Source organism: Macaca nemestrina, chromosome 5 (assembly GCF_043159975.1).
Source record: "Macaca nemestrina isolate mMacNem1 chromosome 5, mMacNem.hap1, whole genome shotgun sequence".
In the NCBI taxonomy this organism is placed as follows: Eukaryota; Metazoa; Chordata; class Mammalia; order Primates; family Cercopithecidae; genus Macaca; species Macaca nemestrina.
Window position 1 is genome coordinate 151003681 of NC_092129.1, and position 18830 is coordinate 151022510.

General features: G+C 51.1%; 3 protein-coding genes across 7 annotated transcripts in view; 2 read left to right on the top strand and 1 right to left on the bottom strand.

The window, feature by feature from the left end:
* LOC105497612 (LSM2 homolog, U6 small nuclear RNA and mRNA degradation associated) lies at positions 1 to 11978 on the top strand. Of its 3 annotated transcripts, none has more exons than XM_011768829.2 (5): positions 1 to 215; positions 827 to 894; positions 10884 to 10914; positions 11329 to 11388; positions 11490 to 11978. In XM_011768829.2, exons 1-5 carry the CDS (start codon positions 213 to 215, stop codon positions 11613 to 11615), a joined length of 288 nt encoding a protein of 95 aa, XP_011767131.1. In that variant the 5' UTR covers positions 1 to 212; the 3' UTR covers positions 11616 to 11978. The 3 variants fall into 3 exon arrangements, with proteins under 3 accessions (XP_011767131.1, XP_070953354.1, XP_024653674.1); XM_071097253.1 differs by lacking the exon at positions 1 to 215 and adding an exon at positions 250 to 500; XM_024797906.2 differs by lacking the exon at positions 1 to 215 and adding an exon at positions 252 to 485.
* Positions 11436 to 14108, bottom strand: LOC105497610 (uncharacterized). Its single transcript, XM_071096124.1, has 4 exons — positions 14092 to 14108; positions 13212 to 13996; positions 12205 to 12307; positions 11436 to 11597 (listed from the first exon to the last, which is right to left on the bottom strand). Coding segments are annotated over exons 1-3 (804 nt in total). The 3' UTR covers positions 11436 to 11597; positions 12205 to 12305.
* The window catches only part of VARS1 (valyl-tRNA synthetase 1), an 18816-nt gene continuing 13613 nt past the window's right edge, over positions 13628 to 18830 (top strand). The window contains exons 1-8 of one of the 3 annotated variants that reach the window (XM_011768828.2): positions 13628 to 13835; positions 14132 to 14552; positions 16301 to 16435; positions 16526 to 16664; positions 16905 to 17029; positions 17122 to 17206; positions 17459 to 17559; positions 17693 to 17820. In XM_011768828.2, coding sequence (XP_011767130.2) covers positions 14166 to 14552; positions 16301 to 16435; positions 16526 to 16664; positions 16905 to 17029; positions 17122 to 17206; positions 17459 to 17559; positions 17693 to 17820 — 1100 coding nt within the window. In that variant the 5' untranslated portion in view covers positions 13628 to 13835; positions 14132 to 14165. Of the gene's footprint in view, positions 13836 to 14131; positions 14553 to 16300; positions 16436 to 16525; positions 16665 to 16904; positions 17030 to 17118; positions 17207 to 17458; positions 17560 to 17692; positions 17821 to 18830 lie in introns of all 3 variants that reach the window. The other 2 variants (XR_011623848.1, XM_011768827.2) reach the window with 2 other exon arrangements.

The window sequence follows — 18830 nt, forward strand, 5'->3', positions numbered from 1 at the left end:
CTCCTCCCCTCGGTTTTACCCAGCTTGCGCTCCCCAGCCGCAAGTCGGCCGCGCTTTACCCTTCAGCGCTTGGAGGGTTCTGCGTCCCTTCCCGCTGCGCCTGCGCGGTCCCGCCTCGCCCCACGCGCGGGCTCGCGCTTCGGTTCTCCCAGACCTGCTCTCAGCATCCGGCTCTTTTCTCGCTCCGGCCCGCTGCCCGCTGCGCCAGCACCATGGTGGGTACCGTGACGTCAAAAGGGGTCGCCCTCGGGGATCTCGGACGGTTGGGGCAGGGGGGTCTGGCCTTTGTCCCCCTAGGCTGGAGTTAGGTCCGGAGTTTTTATCTTCATCGTTAGTCCTGTTCCTCAAGTTCGTTGAGGAGACACCTGAGAGCAAATGGGATTTTTTTTTTTTCCATGATGAGGAAAAAAACCCCAACCCTGAGAGAGATTCAGTGGGGACAGCGGGAGACGGAAAAGTTAGACCTTAGAGCACTTCTCTGCCAGGCAAGCTTCGGCAGGGTGCGGATGGGATGTTTTCTGTAATTCATTGAAAGGAGTGGGCAGGTACCCGAGAAAGGTGGTCGATTGAGAGAGCACACTGGGGAGGCCGAGGTATGCAGGGCAGAGCCTCTCTGGGACTTTAGGTGATGGGCTCAATGCAGTGTGCAGAATAATTTGGGCTCCAGCCTTTCACCTCTCAACCAATTATTCTTTCCTGTGAAATTTTGAGAACTGTTAGGGATGCAATGGGGTTCACAATACCGGTATTTGGTAATACTGTCAAGGGACACTCCTCCCTACCATGTTCCTTCCCACATGATGGTTTTCCCCCTCTCTCCCAATAGCTCTTCTATTCTTTTTTCAAGTCCCTTGTGGGCAAGGATGTGGTCGTGGAACTCAAGAATGACCTGAGGTAGGTACCTGTTCCAACAAGTCTGTTGGGGGTGGGTGTGCCCAGGGCCCTGGAACCTCTTTAATTTGAGAAATATTTGAGGGCTGGGTGAGGTGGAATATGTACAGAAGAAGTAAATGGCCGGGTGCGGTGGCTCACGCCTGTAATCTCAGCACTTTGGGAGGCTGAGGTGGGCGGATCACGAGGTCGGGAGATCAAGACCATCCTGGCTAACACGGTGAAACCCTGTCTCTACTAAAAATACAAAAAATTAGCCAGGCATGGTGGCAGGCGCCTGTAGTCCCAGCTACTTTGGAGGCTGAGGCAGGAGAATGGCGTGAACCTGGGAGGCAGAGCTTGCAGTGAGCCCAGATCACGCCACTGCACTCCAGCCTGGGTGACAGAGCGAGGCTCTGTCTCAAACAAACAAAAGAAATAAATGGGTGGGGTGCAGTGGCTCACGCCTGTAATCCCAGCACTTTGGGAGGCTGAGGAGGGAGGATTGCTTGAGCCCAGGAGTTTGAGGCTGCAGTGAGCAGTGATTACTCCATTGCACTCTAGCCAGGGCAATAGAGCAAGACCCCATCTCTAAGACAAATTTTAAAATTTAACAATAAATAAATGCCTTGTGCCTTAAATTTACAGATAAGCTTGGGGATTGTATTGTGTATTGGAAAACAATACAAAGCAATATACAGTTTAAAGAGTAAATACTGGTCAGGTGTGGTGGCTCATGGGCTGGACGTGTGGCTCATGCCTGTAATCCCAGCACTTTGGGAGGCCGAGGTGGGTGAATCACGAGGTCAGGAGTTCAAGACCAGTCTGGCCAAGATGGTGAAACCCTGTCTCTACTAAAAATACAAAAATTAGCCGGGCATGGTGGCAGGTGCCTGTAATCCCAGCTACTTGGGAGGCTGAGGCAGGAAAATCGCTTGAACCTGGGTGGCAGAGGTTGCAGTGAGCTGAGATTACGCCACTGCACTCCAGCCTGGGTGACAGAGTGAGACTCTGTCTCAAAAAAAATAAATAAAGAGTAAGTACTAGGCTGGCCATGGTGGCTCACACCTGTAATCTCAGCACTTTGGGAGGCTGAGGCAGGAGGATCACTTTGAATCCAGGACGTCGAGACTAGCCTGGGCAACATAGAACCATTTCTATAAAAGATTAGCCAGATGTGGTTTACATGCCTGTAGTCCCAGCTATTCGGGAGACTGAGGTGGGAGGATCACTTGAACCCAGGAGGTCGAGGCTGCAGTGAGCCATGATTGTACCACTTTACTCCAGCCTGGGTGACAGAGGAAGAATGTCTCAAAAAAGAACAGGCCAGGCCAGGCGCAGTGGCTCACGCCTGTAATCCCAGCACTTTCGGAGGCCGAGGTGGGCGGATCACGAGGTCAGGAGATTGAGACCATCCTGCCTAACATGGTGAAACCCCGTCTCTACTAAAAATACAAAAAATTAGCCTGGTGTGGTGGCGGGCGCCTGTAGTTCCAGCTACTTGGGAGGCTGAGGCAGGAGAATGGCATGAACCCAGGAGGTGGAGCTTGCAGTGAGCCAAGATGGCACCACTACACTCCAGCCTGGGCAACCAGAGCGAGACTCCATCTCAAAAAAATAAACAAAAAAACAGAACAGGCCATAGGCTGGGCATGGTGGCTCATGCCTGTAATCCCAGCACTTTGGGAGGCTGAGGCGGGTGGATCACAAGGTCAAGAGATTGAGACCAGCCTGGCCAACATGGTGAAACCTACGTATTAGATATGCTACTGTGTATCTAATACCTAGTATAGGCCAGTTGTATGATAGGTGCTTAAGGAAAGAAAAATAATATCTGAAGACCTATTGACTAAGCACTATTCTGAATACATTTATTGATTGATTTCTCAAACACTCCTAAGTAATATGTACTATTGCTGTTATACATATGAGGAAACTGAGGCTTAGATCAGCTATACCACTTGTTCAAGTCTACAAAACTAGTAAGTGATACAGAACAGAAATATGATTATGTCCAGCTTTTTTCTTTTTCTTTTTCTTTTTTCTTTTTTTTTTTTTGAGATAGAGTCTCGCTCTGTCGCCCAGGCTGGAATGCAGTGGTGTGATCTCTGCTCACTGTAAGCTCTGCCTCCCGGGTTCATGCCATTCTCCTGCCTCAGCCTCCCCAGCAGCTGGAACTATAGGCGCCTGCCACCACACCTGGCTAATTTTTGTATTTTTAGTAGAGATGGGGTTTCACCGTGTTAGCCAGGATGGTCTCGATCTCCTGACCTTGTGATCCGCCTGCCTCGGCCTCCCAAAGTGCTGGGATTACAGGCGTGAGCCACTGCGCCTGGCTTTTTTTTTTTTTTTTTTGAGATGGAGTCTCTGTCACCTACGCTGGAGTGCAGTGGCGCGATCTCGGCTCACTGCAGCCTCCGCTTCCTGGGCTGAAGCAGTTCTCTGCCTCGGCCTCCCGAGGAGCTGTGATTACAGGCGTCCACCACTATGCCTAGCTAATTCTTGTATTTTTAGTGGAGAAGGGGTTTCACCATCTAGGCTAGGCTGGTCTTGAACTCTTGACCTTGTGATCCACCCGCCTTGGCCTCCCAAAGTGATGGGATTACAGGTGTGAGCCACTGCACCTAGTCCTATTTTCTTTCTTAAAATAATATTTATTTATTTAAAAATTAGAGACAGTGTCTCGCTTTGTTACTCAGGCTGGTTTCAAACTCTTGAGTTCAAGCAATCCTCTTGCTTCAGCTTTCCGAAGTGCTGGGGTTACAGGCATGAGCCAGCATGCCTGGCCCTGTACTTATCTGTACAGTCCTTTAAATGATATGTACATTTAGGCCAGATGCAGTGGCCCACACCTGTAATCCCAGCACTTTGGGAAGTCAAGGCGGGCAGATGCCTGAGGTCAGGAGTTTGAGACCAGCTTGTCCAACATGGTGAAACCCCCATCTCTACTAAAAATACAAAAATCAGCCAGGCGTGGTGTTGTGTGCCTGTAATCCCAGCTGTTCGGGAGACTGATGCAGGAGAATTGCTTGAACCCAGAAGGCGGACGTTGTAGTGAGCTGAGATCAGGCCACTGCACTCCAGCCTGGGCGACAGACTGAGACTCCATCTCAAAAAAAAAAAAAAAAAAGTACATTTAAAATATTGATACCTATTATCTCGTTATCCTTTAGAAAGATGGGGTCAATTGTATTCTCTTCCCAAAAGTGTCTTCCACATTTATTTTTTTGAGATGGGGGTCTCACTGTGTTGTCCAGGCTGGAGTGTAATGGCACAGTCATAGCTCATTCAGCCTCCTGAATAGGTGGGGCTACATGCCACCATGCCCAGCTAATTTTTCAATTATTTGGAGAGGCAGAGTCTCACTGTGTTGCCCAGGCTGGTCTCAAACTCTTGGGCTCAAGCAGTCCTGCCACCTTGGCCTCCCAAAGTGCTGGAATTACAGGCATGTGCCATGTGCCTGGTTGTCTTCCACATTTCTATGTGATTTAATTTCTTCGTGGGTTACACGTTGACATGGCAGGGAATGGTGAGGAGAGGAACTTAAGGGCCGTTGCATTTTAGAACAGAGGTTTCCGTTTGTGGCACTGGCCATGCAGGTGGTATCGATGTGTATAGATTGGGGACACAGAGCAAGACAAGTATGGAAATCACTAGCAGTCTTAGGCAATTTGGTGTGATGACTTGTTTTTGATTCTCTTCTCCTTACTGGGTCTTTTATTTGGGAAGCCTGACTGTTGTGTTATAACCCTAGGCCCTAAAGTACCTTTTTTTTTTTTTTTTGAGACAGATTCGTGCCCTGTCACCCAGGCTGGAGTGCAATGATGCGATCTTGGCTCACTGCAACCTCCGCCTACTGGGTTCAAGCAATTCTCCAGACTCAGCCTCCCTGGTAGCTGGGATTACAGGCACACGCCACCACGCCTGGTTAATTTTTTGTATCTTTAGTAGAGACAGGGTTTCACCATGTTAGTCAGGCTAGTCTCCAACTCCTGACCTCGTGATCTGCCTGCCCCAGCCTCCCAAAGTACTGGAATCCCAGATATGAGCCACCGTGCCCGGCCCCAGTAACATTTCTTTTTCTTTTTTTCCTTTTTTTTTTTTTTCCCCCCGAGACGAGTCTCACTCTGTTGCCAGGCTGCAATGGCACTATCTCAGCTCACTGTAACCTCCGACTCCCTGGTTCAAGTGATTATCCTGCCTCAGCCTCCCGAGTAGCTGGCATTATACGCATGCACCACCACGCCCAGCTAATTTTTGTATTCTTAGTAGAGAAGGGGGTTTCACTATGTTGGCCAGGATGGTCTTGATCTCCTGACTTGTGATCTACCCACCTTGGCCTCCCAAAGTACTGGGATTACAGGAGTGAGCCACCGTGCCCAGCCTTCTTTTTTTTCTATTTTTGTTTGAGACGTGGTCTCACTTTGTCGCCCAGGTTGGAGTGCAGTGGCGCGATCTCGGCTCTCTGCAACCTCTGCTGTCCAGGTTCAAGTGATTCTCCTGCCTCAGTCTCCCAAGTAGCTGGGATTATAGGCGCCTGCCACCATACCTAGCTAATTTGTGTATTTTTTTTTTTTTTTGAGACGGAGTCTCGCTGTGTCGCCAGGCTGGAGTGCAGTGGCTGGATCTCAGCTCACTGCAAGCTCCGCCTCCCGGGTTCACGCCGTTCTCCTGCCTCAGCCTCCCGAGTAGCTGGGACTACAGGCGCCCGCCACCTCGCCCGGCTAGTTTTTTGTATTTTTTAGTAGAGACGGGGTTTCACCGTGTTAGCCAGGATGGTCTCGATCTCCTGACCTCGTGATCCACCCGTTTCGGCCTCCCAAAGTGCTGGGATTACAGGCTTGAGCCACCGTGCCCGGCCCAATTTGTGTATTTTTAGTAGACCTGGGGTTTCACCATCTTCGTCAGGCTGGTCTTGAATTCCTGACCTCATGATCCACCCGCCGCAGCCTCCCAAAGTGCTGGGATTACAGACGTGAGCCACTGCACTTGGCCTTTTTATATTAATTTTAAAAATTTTCATAGAGACAGGGTCTTGGCCATGTTGCCCAGGCTGGTCTTGAACTCTTGGACTCAAGTGATCCTCCCACCTCAGCCTCCCAAAGTGCAGTGACTACAGGTGTGAGCCAACATGTATGTGGCTCTAAAGTGACTTTTCTGTTGGGATGAGAAAGAAGATCTTTCTCCTTTTTTTTGCTTAAGACAGGGTCTCACTCTGATGCCCAGGCTGGAGCGCAGTGGTGCGATCTTGGCTCACTGCAACCTCTGCCTCCCAGGTTCAAATGATTCTTCCACCTCAGCATCCTGAATAGCTGGGATTACAGGTGCACACCACCACTCCCAGCTAATTTTTTTGTATTTTTAGTGGAGATGGGGTTTCACCATGTTGGCCAGCTTGGTCTCGAACTCCTGACCTCAAGTGATCCTCCCGCCTCGGCCTCCCAAACCAGGTGTGAGCCACCACGCCTGGCCAAAAGTTCTTTCTCTTATGCTTGTTGTCAGACCACTTTTGTGCTATGTATTTCCTCCTCCTTAAGGGACTTAATAAAAAGACACCACGGCCGATCGCAGTGGCTCACGCCTGTAATTCCAGCATTTTGGGAGGCTGAGGCGGGTGGATCACGAGGTCAGGAGATTGAGACCATCCTGGCTAACACGGTGAAACCCCGTCTCTACTAAAAATACAAAAAATTAGCTGGGCATGGTGGTGGGTGCCTGCAGTCCCAGCTACTCGGGAGGCTGAGGCAGGACAATTGCTGGAACTTGGGAGGCGGAGCTTGCAGTGAGCCAAGATCGTGCCACTGCACTCCAGCCTGGGCGACAGAGAGAGACTCCGTCTCAAAAAAAAAAAAAAGACACCACTTTCTGCAATTCCTAAATGTTATTTCACTAATGGAGATGGTGGGGTGCTGTCACATGTTTTTCAGCAGCCAGCAATATGGTGAGAACATGACTGAGGCAGTGGGTTTGAGATACTGGGTGTTTGTTTTTGTTTTTAGGCAGACTCACCCTCTATCTCAAAAAATAATAATGATTGCCCAGTATTGTACTAGTTCATTTAAATTAATTTCTATAGCATATATAGGTGGGTCTTTCTTTTCTTTTCTTTTTTTTTTTTTTTTTTTTTTTTTTTGAGACAGAGTCTCTCTCTGTCGCCCAGGCTGGAGTGCAGTGGCCGGATCTCAGCTCACTGCAAGCTCTGCCCCCCGGGTTTACGTCATTCTCCTGCCTCAGCCTCCCGAGTAGCTGGGACTACAGGTGCCCGCCACCTCGCCCGGCTAGTTTTTTGTATTTTTTACTAGAGACAGGGTTTCACCGTAGCTAGGATGGTCTCGATCTCCTGACCTCGTGATCTGCCCATCTCGGCCTCCCAAAGTGCTGGGATTACAGGCTTGAGCCACCGCGCCTGGCCGCTTCTTTTTTTTTTTTTTTTTGAGACAGAGCCTTACTCTGTCGCCCAGGCTGGAATGCAGTGGCGTGATCTTGGCTCACTGCAACCTCTACTTCCTGTATTCAAGTGATTCTCATGCCTCAGCCTCCTGTATAGTGAGGACTACAGGCGTGCACCACACACAGCTAATTTTTGTATTTTTATATTTAGTTTAAAATTTTTTTTTTCTTTTCCTTCTGGGTTCGAGTGATTCTCATGCCTCACCTCCTGAGTAGCTGGGATTATAGGTACACACCACAATGCCCGGCTAATTTGTTTTGTTTTGTTTTGTTTTGTTTTGTTTTTTTGAGACAGAGTCTGGCTCTGTCGCCCAGGCTGGAGTGCAGTGGTAGGATCTCGGCTCACTGCAAGCTCCGCCTCCTGGGTTCAAGCGATTCTCCTGCATCAGCCTCCTGAGTAGCTGGGACTATAGGTGCATGCCACCATGCCTGGCTAATTTTTTGTATTTTTAGTAGAGACAGGGTTTCACAGTGCTAGCCAGGATGGTCTTGATCTCCTGAACTTGTGATCTGCCCGCCTTGGCCTCCCAAAGTGCTGGGATTACAGGCATGAGCCACCGCACCCGGACAATTTTTATATTTTTAGTAGAGATGAGGATTTGCCGTGTTGGCCAGGCTGGTCTGAAAGTCCTGGCTTCAAGTGATCCGCCCACCCTGGCCTCTTAAAGTGCTAGAATTATAGGCATGAGCCACTGTGCATGGCCTGGACGCTGGGTTTTAAAGACTTTCAGAATTTTAACAAAAATTGGAGTCCCAACAGAGAACTGCTAACTTTATTTTTGGCAAGATAAGGACATTTTTTAAACTGCTATTTATTATGATTATTTTTATTTATTTATTTATTTTGAGATGGAGTCTCACTCTGTCACCTGGGCTGGAGTGCAGTGGCTCGATCTCGGCTCACTGCAACCTCCGCCTACCTGGTTCAAGTGATTCTCCTGCTTCAGTCTCCCGAGTAGCTGGGATTACAGGCGTCCGCCACTATGCCCAGCTAATTTTTTGTATTTTTAGTAGAGATAGGGTTTCACGATGTTGGCCAGGCTGGTCTCGAACACCTGACCTCGTGATTCACCCGCCTCAGCCTCCCAAAGTGCTGCGACTATAGGCGTGAGCCACCATGCGCGGACACAATTATTTTATTTTATAACTTTAGAGATGAAGTCTTGCTGTGTTGTCTGGACTGTTCTGCAGCTGGCTTCAAGCGATCCTCCTGCCTCAGCCTCCCAAAGTGCTGGGATTACAGGCTTGAGCAACGGTGCCCAGCCAAAGGGTGTTTTTTTAAATTTTTGCACCATTCTCTCAAAGAGCGCTGGTGTTTTGATAGCATTCCTCAAATAGCATTTTAAGGGGCTCGAGGATTGGAGAATGGAGAGGACATCACTCTTGCCTGGATCATCAAGAGTAATGCTGCCGCCGGGCGCGGTGGCTCAAGCCTGTAATCCCAGCACTTTGGGAGGCCGAGACGGGTGAATCACCAGGTCAGGAGTTTAAGACCAGCCTGGCTAACACGGTGAAACCCCATCTCTACTAAAAAATACAAAAAACTAGCCGGGCGAGGTGGCAGGCGCCTGTAGTCCCAGCTACTCGGGAGGCTGAGGCAGGAGAATGGCGTAAACCCGGGAGGCGGAGCTTGCAGTGAGCTGAGATCTGGCCACTGCACTCCAGCCTCGCGACAGAGCGAGACTCCGTCTCAAAAAAAAAAAAAAAGAGTAATGCCGCCTACCTTTATCTACATATGGGGCTCTGGTTCCAAAGCAATAAATGTTTGAAAATAGCTAGCCTGGGCGACATTCACAGTGAGACCCTTTCTCTACAAAAAAAAAAAAAAAAATCAGCTGGGCATGGTGGCTCACGCCTGTAATCATGGCTACTCAAGTGGCCGCAATAAACCATGATCACGCCATTTCACTCCAGCCTGGGTCACAGAGTGAGACCCTGTCTCACAAAAAAAAAAAAAAAGCTGATGGTTTTGGGAGTCAGACAGACTTGGACTGAAGTTCCTGTTTGTTCTAAACTCAGAAAGTTTAAAATAACCTCTCTTAGCCCCTGGAAGGTAGTAACTACTTCAAAAGATGCTGTAAAGATTACAAATACTATATAGAACACACGTCTAGCCTTTACCAGTTGTTTAATGGTAGCTATGAAGAATAGGTTGGTTTGGCCGGGCATAGTGGTTCACACCTGTAATCCCAGCACTTTGGGAAGCTGAGGTGGGCAAATTGCCTGAGGTCAGGAGTTAAAGACCAGCCTGGCCAACATGGTGAAACCCCATCTCTACTAAAAATAAAAAATTAGCCGGGCATGATGGCATGCGCCTGAAGTCCTAGCTACTCAGGAGGCTGAGGCAGGAGAATCACTTGAACCTGGGAAGCTGAGGTTGCAGTGAGCCAAGATCACACCACTGCACTTCAGCCTGGGCGACAGTGAGACTCCATTTCAAAAAAAAAAAAAGGGGGCCGGGCACGGTGGCTCACGCCTGTAATCCCTCCCAGCACTTTGGGAGGCCGAGGCGGGCAGATCACGAGGTCAGGAGATTGAGAACATCCTGGCTAACGTGCTGAAACCCTGTCTCTACTAAAAATGCAAAAAAGGCCGGGCGCGGTGGCTCAAGCCTGTAATCCCAGCACTTTGGGAGGCCGAGACGGGCGGATCATGAGGTCAGGAGATCGAGACCATACTGGCTAACACGGTGAAACCCTGTCTCTACTAAAAAATACAAAAAAAAACTAGCCGGGCGAGGTGGCGGGCGCCTGTAGTCCCAGCTACTCGGGAGGCTGAGGCAGGAGAATGGCGTAAACCCGGGAGGCGGAGCTTGCAGTGAGCTGAGATCCGGCCACTGCACTCCAGCCTGGGCAACAGAGCGAGACTCCGTCTCAAAAAAAAATGCAAAAAAATTAGCTGGGCGTGGTGGTGAGTGCCTGTAGTCCTAGCTACTCCAGAGGCTGAGGCAGGAGAATGGCATGAACCCGGGAGGCGGAGCTTGCAGTGAGCTGAGATCATGCCAGTGGACTCCAGCCTGGGTGACAGAGCAAGACTGCGTCTCAAAAAAAAAACGGCGCGGTGGCTCATGCCTGTAATCCCAGCACTTTGGGAGGCCAAGGCGGGTGGATCACGAGGTCAGGAGATCGAGACCACGGTGAAACCCCGTCTCTGCTACAAACACAAAAAATTAGCAGGACGCCTGTAGTCCCAGTTACTCGGGAGGCTGAGGCAGGAGACTGGTGTGAACCCAGGAGGTGGAGCTTGCAGTGAGCTGAGATCGTGCGTGCCACTGTACTCCAGTCTAGGTGACAGAGCGAGACTCCGTCTCAAAAAAAAAAAAAAAAAAAAAAATTGGATTGGTTTAGGGAGAGGAGATGTCGGGATGTCGGGTTGAAAATAAACTACTCTGTTAGCCGTCTTTCCTACTCCAGGGCTTAGGAATTTCCCCTTTTGGTTGTACCTTTTTCTGACTTCAAGTCCTTGACTTCTCCCAGTCATGTTCTCATCCCAGCTCTGAAGTCACCTCTATGTTGACTTTGTTATAAACTAATTTGATTCTTCTCTCCCTCTGCCCTTGACAGCATCTGTGGAACCCTCCATTCTGTGGATCAGGTGAGATATAGTAAAGGCCCAGAATTGGTTCCTGGGGAAGGAGAGGGTTGGGTTCTTACATCATGTCTCTAGGGTTAATAATGGTGTTATTCGGCCAGGTGTGGTGGCTCACGCCTATAGTCCCAGCACGTTGAGAGGCCGAGGCCTGAGGTCAGGAGTTAAAGACAAGCCTGACCAACATGGTGAAACCCTGTCTCTACTAAAAATACAAAAAATTAGCCGGGCATTGTGGCGCATCCCTATAATCCCAGCTACTCCAGAGAGGCTGAGGCAGGAAAATCGCTTGAGCCCAGGAGGTGGAGGTTGCAGTGAGCCAAGATGGTGCCCTTGCACTCCAGCCTGGGCAACAAGAGCAAAACTCTGTCTCAATAAATAAATAAATAAATAATAATGGTGTTCATCTTCCTTTCCTAGTATCTCAACATCAAACTAACTGACATCAGTGTCACAGACCCTGAGAAATATCCTCACATGGTAAGTTGGGGTCTGTGGAGAAGAGGAAATAAAGCAGGAGGCCTCTGGGTGGTTAGAGGACATTTTTAAGGGTGTTTTCACATTTGTCCATCTTTGTCTAGTTATCAGTGAAGAACTGCTTCATTCGGGGCTCAGTGGTCCGATATGTGCAGCTGCCAGCAGACGAGGTCGACACACAGTTGCTGCAGGATGCGGCAAGGAAGGAAGCCCTGCAGCAGAAACAGTGATGGCTCCTCCTCCTCTTCCCCTCCCTCTTTCATTGGTGACCTGTAACCCCAAGTCCCAGCCCAGAACCCCTAACCCCGAATACTTGAAGGGGTTTTGTTTTTTTACTAATGATGGTTTTGTGGGTTTTTTTTAAGGGATGAGTGGATGAGAGGAATAATAGGGAACAGCTATCCTCTCTTGAGAAGGGGAGGATAAGTAGGCTGGGAAACTTCAAAGCCTTCCCAGTCCCCAGCACCTGCCTTTCTCACTACTTCCCTGGAGATGGTAGGAGAGTTTCCTAGGTCTTTCCAGGGCAGCATGTGATTCATTTGGGGATGGAAGGAATCTGTCCCGCATCGGGAATAAAATTTATGATGCAAATTCGTGTTTTGGTTCTGTTACTGTGTGTTGGGCAGGGTGCTGGGATGTGGAAAAGGATGTCAAATTCATCCAAGTCCCTGTTACTCTCCATTAACCCAGCCAAGAATCCAACTCAGCTTCCCACTACTCTCCTTGGTATAAAGCATATAATACAGTTGCTGTTCACCATGTTTCCCCAACATGCCCCTACCTGCATGTTCTCCCTCTGGCCTTTTGCTTATACCATACCTGCAACTGGAGTGCTTGGTGTCCTTCCATTAATGTGACAGTGTTATAAGATGCACTTCATGCTACCGGACTTCGCCAATCCAACCAAATCAGTACATGTTTTCTGAATATGTACAGAAGATAAATACAAGTGATGTAATTTATATTTTGGAGAAAAGTTGTGACTGGGAATTACTAAACTTCATTCACTCATTCAGCAAAGAGTTCATGATAACAGATGAGACTTCTCAGCCTTAAGGGACCGTTAGAGACCACCTAGTATGACCCTCCTTTTCTTGTTTTTGAGATGGGAGTCTTGCTCTGTCGCCCAGGGTGGAGTGCACTGGTGTGGTCTGGCTCACTGCAACCTCCGCCTCCCGGTTCAGGTGATTCTCCTGCCTCAGCTCCGAGTAGCTGGGATTACAGATGCCCACCACCATGCCCGGCTAATTTTTTTTTTTTTTTTTTTTGAGATGGAGTCTCACTCTGTCACCCAGGCTGGAGTGCAGGGGTATGATCTTAGTTCACTGCAATCTCCGCTTCCAGGTTCAAGTGATTTTCTTGCCTCAGCCTCCCAAGTAGCTGGGATTACAGGTGTGTGCCACCATGCCTGGCTAATTTTTGTATTTTTACAAATACTTCAGCTCTGTCTCCAAGCTGGAGTGCAGTGGCACCATCTTGGCTCATTGCAATCTCCACCTCCAGGGTTCAAGCAATTCCCTGCCTCAGGCTCTGGGGTAGCTGGGATTACAGGCGCCCGCCACCACGCCTGGCTAATTTTTGTATTTTTAGTAGAGATGGGGTTTCACCACCTTGGCCTGGCTGGTCTTGAACTCCTGACCTTGTGATCCACCCGCCTCGGCCTCCCAGAGTGCTGGGATTACAGGCATGAGACTGGCTTTCACCATCTTGGCCAGGCTGGTCTGGAACTTTTGACCTCAGGTGATCCGCCCGCCTTGGCCTCCCAAAGTCCTGGGATTGATTATAGGCGTGAGCCACCGCGCCCGGCCGTCACCCTTTTCTCATACATGAGGAGATGAGGCTCAAAGAGGAAGCTGGACGCCAGGGCCTCGGCAAATGGACCTCCCCTTCGGTCCTCATCAGGCTGCTCCCTCCTGGGCTCTTCCCCGATACCGGGTGGGGAACGCTCTCCACCTGCAGGGCCAGCTGACCCTCTTGGGCCAGTTCCCTAGCTGCCCGCTGGGCGCCGCCCTCGCCACCCGGCCCGAGGACCCGCACAAGGTGCCCGTGGCGGCGCCTGACGGGAGCGCGGTGCCCGGGGGCGTCCTCTCGTCCTGCGTCCGCGCCCAGCGCCCCGCGCCCCACGCTGTTCCTCGTGAGAGCGGCAGGCGGCTGGCGGCGGGCGGCGCGGCCCCCGGGGCAGTGTCGGACACGGTGGTGCGCGTACACGCAGGCGGGGCAAGGCCGCCCCCGCCAGGACCCGCAGGCCCGGAAACTCTCCCTGTCACAAAGGGGGGAACACGTGGGCGCCGGCTGCCGGGGCGGCGATCTCAGGGAACTAGGGTCACCTGGAGAGCCGCCCACCATCTCTGCCCGCTCGACTCCTCCGCCCCGGCCGCCCGGCCGGTCCAGCCGCGGCCGGCGCCTGGCTGTGAGGTGGATTCCCGGTCCAGTCTTACCATCTCCCTCCAGTACGTACACGCGGCTCGAACCCGCGTCCAACCAGACGCCGACCGGCTCCTGAGAGTCTTCCACACTCCCCGAAGCCTCGCGATCATGGATAGTCCCTCTTCCCCAGGAGCTCCCTACTGTCACTGCTCCTCTGAGAGCCAGGTCCTTGGCTCCTGACAGCCTGCCTGGTCAGACCCTCAGTCCTGGGGGGACTCGGGTGTCTGCGGCGGAGGAGCTCCCGTGAGGATCCCCTCTCTACTCAAATATAGGACCCACCTGGATCCCTCAGTCATCCCCTGTCTCTCTTTCTTCTTAGGTTTTTCTACTTCGTTCGGACCCTCTCATAAACTATGTCCATCCTCTACGTCTCCCCTCACCCAGATGCCTTCCCCAGCCTCCGAGCCCTCATAGCCGCTCGCTATGGGGAGGCTGGGGAGGGTCCCGGATGGGGAGGAGCCCACCCCCGCATCTGTCTCCAGCCGCCCCCGACTAGCAGGACTCCCTTTCCCCCACCCCGCCTGCCGGCCCTGGAGCAGGGGCCCGGTGGACTCTGGGTGTGGGGGGCCACGGCTGTGTCCCAGTTGCTGTGGCCTGCAGGCCTGGGAGGCCCAGGGGGCAGCCGGGCTGCTGTCCTCGTCCAACAGTGGGTCAGTTACGCCGACACGGAGTTAATACCAGCTGCCTGTGGAGCAACGCTGCCGGCCCTGGGCCTCCGAAGCTCGGCCCAGGACCCCCAGGTGAGGGGGTTGTACAGAGGGGGAGGGGAGAAATTCAGAGGAGGGAAGCGAGGACTGGAATGGACAGTGAGACAAGAAGGTAGCACATCAGATGTGGGAAAAGAGTGATCAAATCCCAGATTGCCAACGGGTATGGTAACCCTGGGCACGCTTCATAAACCCGCTGTGTCTTGGTCGTCCTATGTCTATGAACACACAGGCAAGTTGATGCAATGCTTGCCTCACTGAGTTAATAGGATTAAAAGATGTGCGCAGAGCACATAGTTTAGTGCCGGGCACTTTTAAAGTCTCTTAGTAAAAGTTTGATGAGTCTGAAATTGATGAGGATAGAAATTATTTGAATTGCAGGAAAAGACTGGGTGAGGGAGAGATGACAATTGCTGGGAGGAGATAAAAGAGAAATGAAATGAGGAAGGGAAGTGAGAGGAGAGATAACCCTGCCAGATTGTAACTATCAGTCCTTCCAAAGGAGACCTGAGCCTTGGTGTACTTTCAACTCCACCTCCTTGCATGGTGTTGAGCACATGATAGGAAATTAGTATTTATTGAATGGATGAATGAATGCGACAGACCCTGACTTGCTCCCTCATGTTGTGATCACCCTATAGAGTCCTTACATTCAGAATGTCTGTCCAAACAAACAAATAAAATAGAGTTCCTCTCTCCTGGAATTCCCTGTTCCCCTCTTTTTTTTCTTTTCTTTTCTTTTTTTTTTTTTTAGACTGAGTCTCCTTCTGTTGCCCAGGCAAACAGAAGATCGCCATGGTGCGATCTCAGCTCACTGCTCAAGTGATTCTCCTGCCTCAGCATTCTGAGTAGCTGGGATTACAGGCGCTTGCCACCTCGCCTGGCTAATTTTTTGTGTTTTTAGTGGAGATGGGGTTTTGTCATGTTGACCAGGGTCTTGAACTCCTAACCTCAGATTGTCTGCTCTCCTCGGCCTCCCAAAATGCTGAGATTACAGGCGTGAGCCACGGCGCCCGGCCCCTGTTCCCCTCATTCTGCTTTATTTTTCTTCATAGGAGTTAAGAAAAATATGGCATGGGTTTTTTTTGTTTTTTTTTTTTTTGTTGTTGTTGAGACAGAGTCTCGCTCTCTTGCCCAGGCTGGAGTACAGTGGCATGATCTCAGCTCAATGCAAGCTCCATCTCCCGGGTTCACGCCATTCTCCTGCCTCAGCCTCCCTAGTAGCTGGGACTACAGGTGCCTGCCACCATGCCCGGCCGATTTTTTTGCATTTTTAGTAGAAGCAAGGTTTCTCCCTGTTAGCCAGGATGGTCTCGATCTCCTGACCTCATGATCCCTCCGCCTCAGCCTCCCAAAGTGCTGGGATTACAGGCGTGAGCCACCAGGCCCGGCCTGAGCACTGCATTTTATATTCGCTCATTTGTTGTTCCCCTACAAGAATGTTAACTCTACCAGGTCAGGGCTCTGTCTATCTGTTCGTGTTGTCCTCTCATTCCCTGGAGAAGTACTTAAATATTTATTGATGTCCTGAACCTAGCAGTTATTGAGTTGCCTCATATAATCTTTACTTCTATGCTTAACATATTGCATCTAACACATAAGTATTGAGTTTCATTTGCTGGATGAGTCAGAAGTATTTTTATTATGACTACTTGAGTGAAGAAATGGGACTCAGAGGTGGTGATTTGTTGGAGTGGGGTGGAGGGAGGCCAAAAGGAGGGTTGTGGTGGGAGATGGAGGCGGGCCAAACCTTGTCTCACACCTCTTCCCCTTCCTGCCAGGCTGTGCTGGGGGCCCTGGGCAGGGCCTTGAGCCCCTTGGAGGAGTGGCTTCGGCTGCACACCTACTTGGCCGGGGAGGCCCCTACTCTGGCTGACCTGGCGGCTGTCACAGCCTTGCTGCTGCCTTTCCGATACGTGAGTCACCAGGCCTGGGGAAGAACAAGACTGTTCCCCTCAAACCTCACTATAGGGTGACTGAGAATAGTCATTTATTTCGTGTTCCAGGTCCTAGACCCACCTGCCCGCCGGATCTGGAATAATGTGACTCGCTGGTTTGTCACGTGTGTCCGGCAGCCAGAATTCCGAGCGGTGCTGGGAGAAGTAGTTCTATACTCAGGGGCCAGGCCTCTCTCTCATCAGCCAGGTGAGGCAGGGTGAGGAGTTGGAGGATAGGGGTTTCCCTGGGGCCTTCCATGCAACTCACTTTCTTTTTTTCATAGAAATGGCAGAATCACTGGGGCAGGGTCCTGCGGGAGAGGAGGGGGAGGGGGGAGGTCAGCATGGGCGAGACCTCGGGCATCTGAAATAGCCCATCTGAAACCTAGTAGTGCCATCCAAGAGGGTCCCCAGCTGGCTGAGTCTGAATTTCTGTGCTTCTCTCTAGGCCCCGAGACTCCTGCCCTCCCAAAGACAGCTGCTCAGCTCAAGAAAGAGGCAAAGAAACGGGAGAAGCTAGAGAAATTCCAACAGAAGCAGAAGATCCAACAGCAGCAGCCACCTGCAGGGGAGGTGAGAGGCGAGGGTGGAGCTGGAAGGAAAGTTGATGTGTGCAGTGACGGGGTGGCTGATGCCTGGGCCTATGTCTTCTCCCTCCCAAGCAGAAGAAACCAAAACCAGAGAAGAGGGAGAAACGGGATCCTGGGGTCATTACCTATGACCTCCCAACCCCACCCGGGGAAAAGAAAGGTACTAGGAGTGGGAAGGGGCTCACCTCTCAGCAGCCCCTTCCAAGTTTTCACCCTATCTTGCTCTGTTCTTGCTCTCACCACTTTGTTTGGTGAGGATTTGCAGACCCCCTCCCCTGCCCCTAGGCCCCTCAAATGCTTGTCCTACGATGTAAGCGACATTCAGAGAGGGAGATCCTGATGCCTCTCTGCCAGCCCGTCTCCTTCCTGGTGCTCTCAGCCACGCACTGAGCCCTCCCTTCCTCTCCCCCAGATGTCAGTGGCCCCATGCCCGACTCCTACAGCCCTCGGTATGTGGAGGCTGCCTGGTACCCTTGGTGGGAGCAGCAGGGCTTCTTCAAGCCAGAGTATGGGGTGAGTGGGCACTGCTGCCCAGGCCCAGAGTGGGTGGGGTGGGGAAGGGCAGGACTGAAGGACGTGTTGCCTGGGAGGGGCTGGGAGAGGTGACCTGAGGCCTTAAACATGTGCCATCCTTCTCCACCATCAGCGTCCTAATGTGTCAGCAGCAAATCCCCGAGGTGTCTTCATGATGTGCATCCCACCCCCCAATGTGACAGGCTCCCTGCACCTGGGCCATGCGCTCACCAACGCCATCCAGGACTCCCTGACTCGATGGTGAGCTCCTATCCGCACCTCCCTCTGGTTCCCTCTGCGTCATCTGGCTCTCTCCTCTTGGCTGACAGCCCCCCAGCCTCTCTACTTCTGGGTTGGTGCTTACCTCTGCCCCCAGAGGCGCTACACTTCTCTCTCTCATTCCCATCTGATCATTTAGCTTCCTCTCCTAGTCCAGTACTCCCATGCAACACTGCCACTTGCAGACTCTCTTCTCTCCCTTCTTTCTTTATTTAATTTTAATTTAAGTTAATTTAAATTTTTGTGAAGATGGGTTTTCACTTTGTTGCTCAGTCTGGTCTCCAGGTCAAGTGATTCTCCTGCCTCAGCCTCCCAGGGTGCTGGAATTATAGGTGTGAGGCACCACACCCAGCCTATCCCTTCTTTTTCTAGTAACAATAACATTATTTTGAATTTAATTAAAAAAAAAAATATATATATATATATATATTTTTTTTTTTTTTTTTGGAGACAGAGTCTTGTTCTGTTGCCCAGGCTGGAGTGCAGTGACACCATCTTGGCTCATGGCAACCTCCGCCTCCTGGGTTCAAGTGATTCTCCTGCCTCAGCCTCCCAAGTAGCTGGGATTACAGGAATCTGCCACTGCAACTGACCAAAATATATGAATATATTCTTTTTTTTTTTTTTTTGAGACAGAGTCTCGCTCTGTCGCCCAGCTTGGAGTGCAGTGACCGGATCTCAGCTCACTGCAAGCTCCCCCTCCCGGGTTTACACCATTCTCCTGCCTCAGCCTCCTGAGGAGCTGGGACTACAGGCGCCCGCCACCTCGCCCGGCTAGTTTTTTGTATTTTTTAGTAGAGACGGGGTTTCACCGTGTAGGCCAGGATGGTCTCGATCTCCTGACCTCGTGATCCGCCCGTCTCGGCCTCCCAAAGTGCTGGGGTTACAGGCTTGAGCCACCATGCCCGGCCTATGAATATATTCTTATAAAAAATTTAAATTTTCAAATCCCCTTGACCACCCCCCCACACCTACTTCCTCCCAAGATTTAG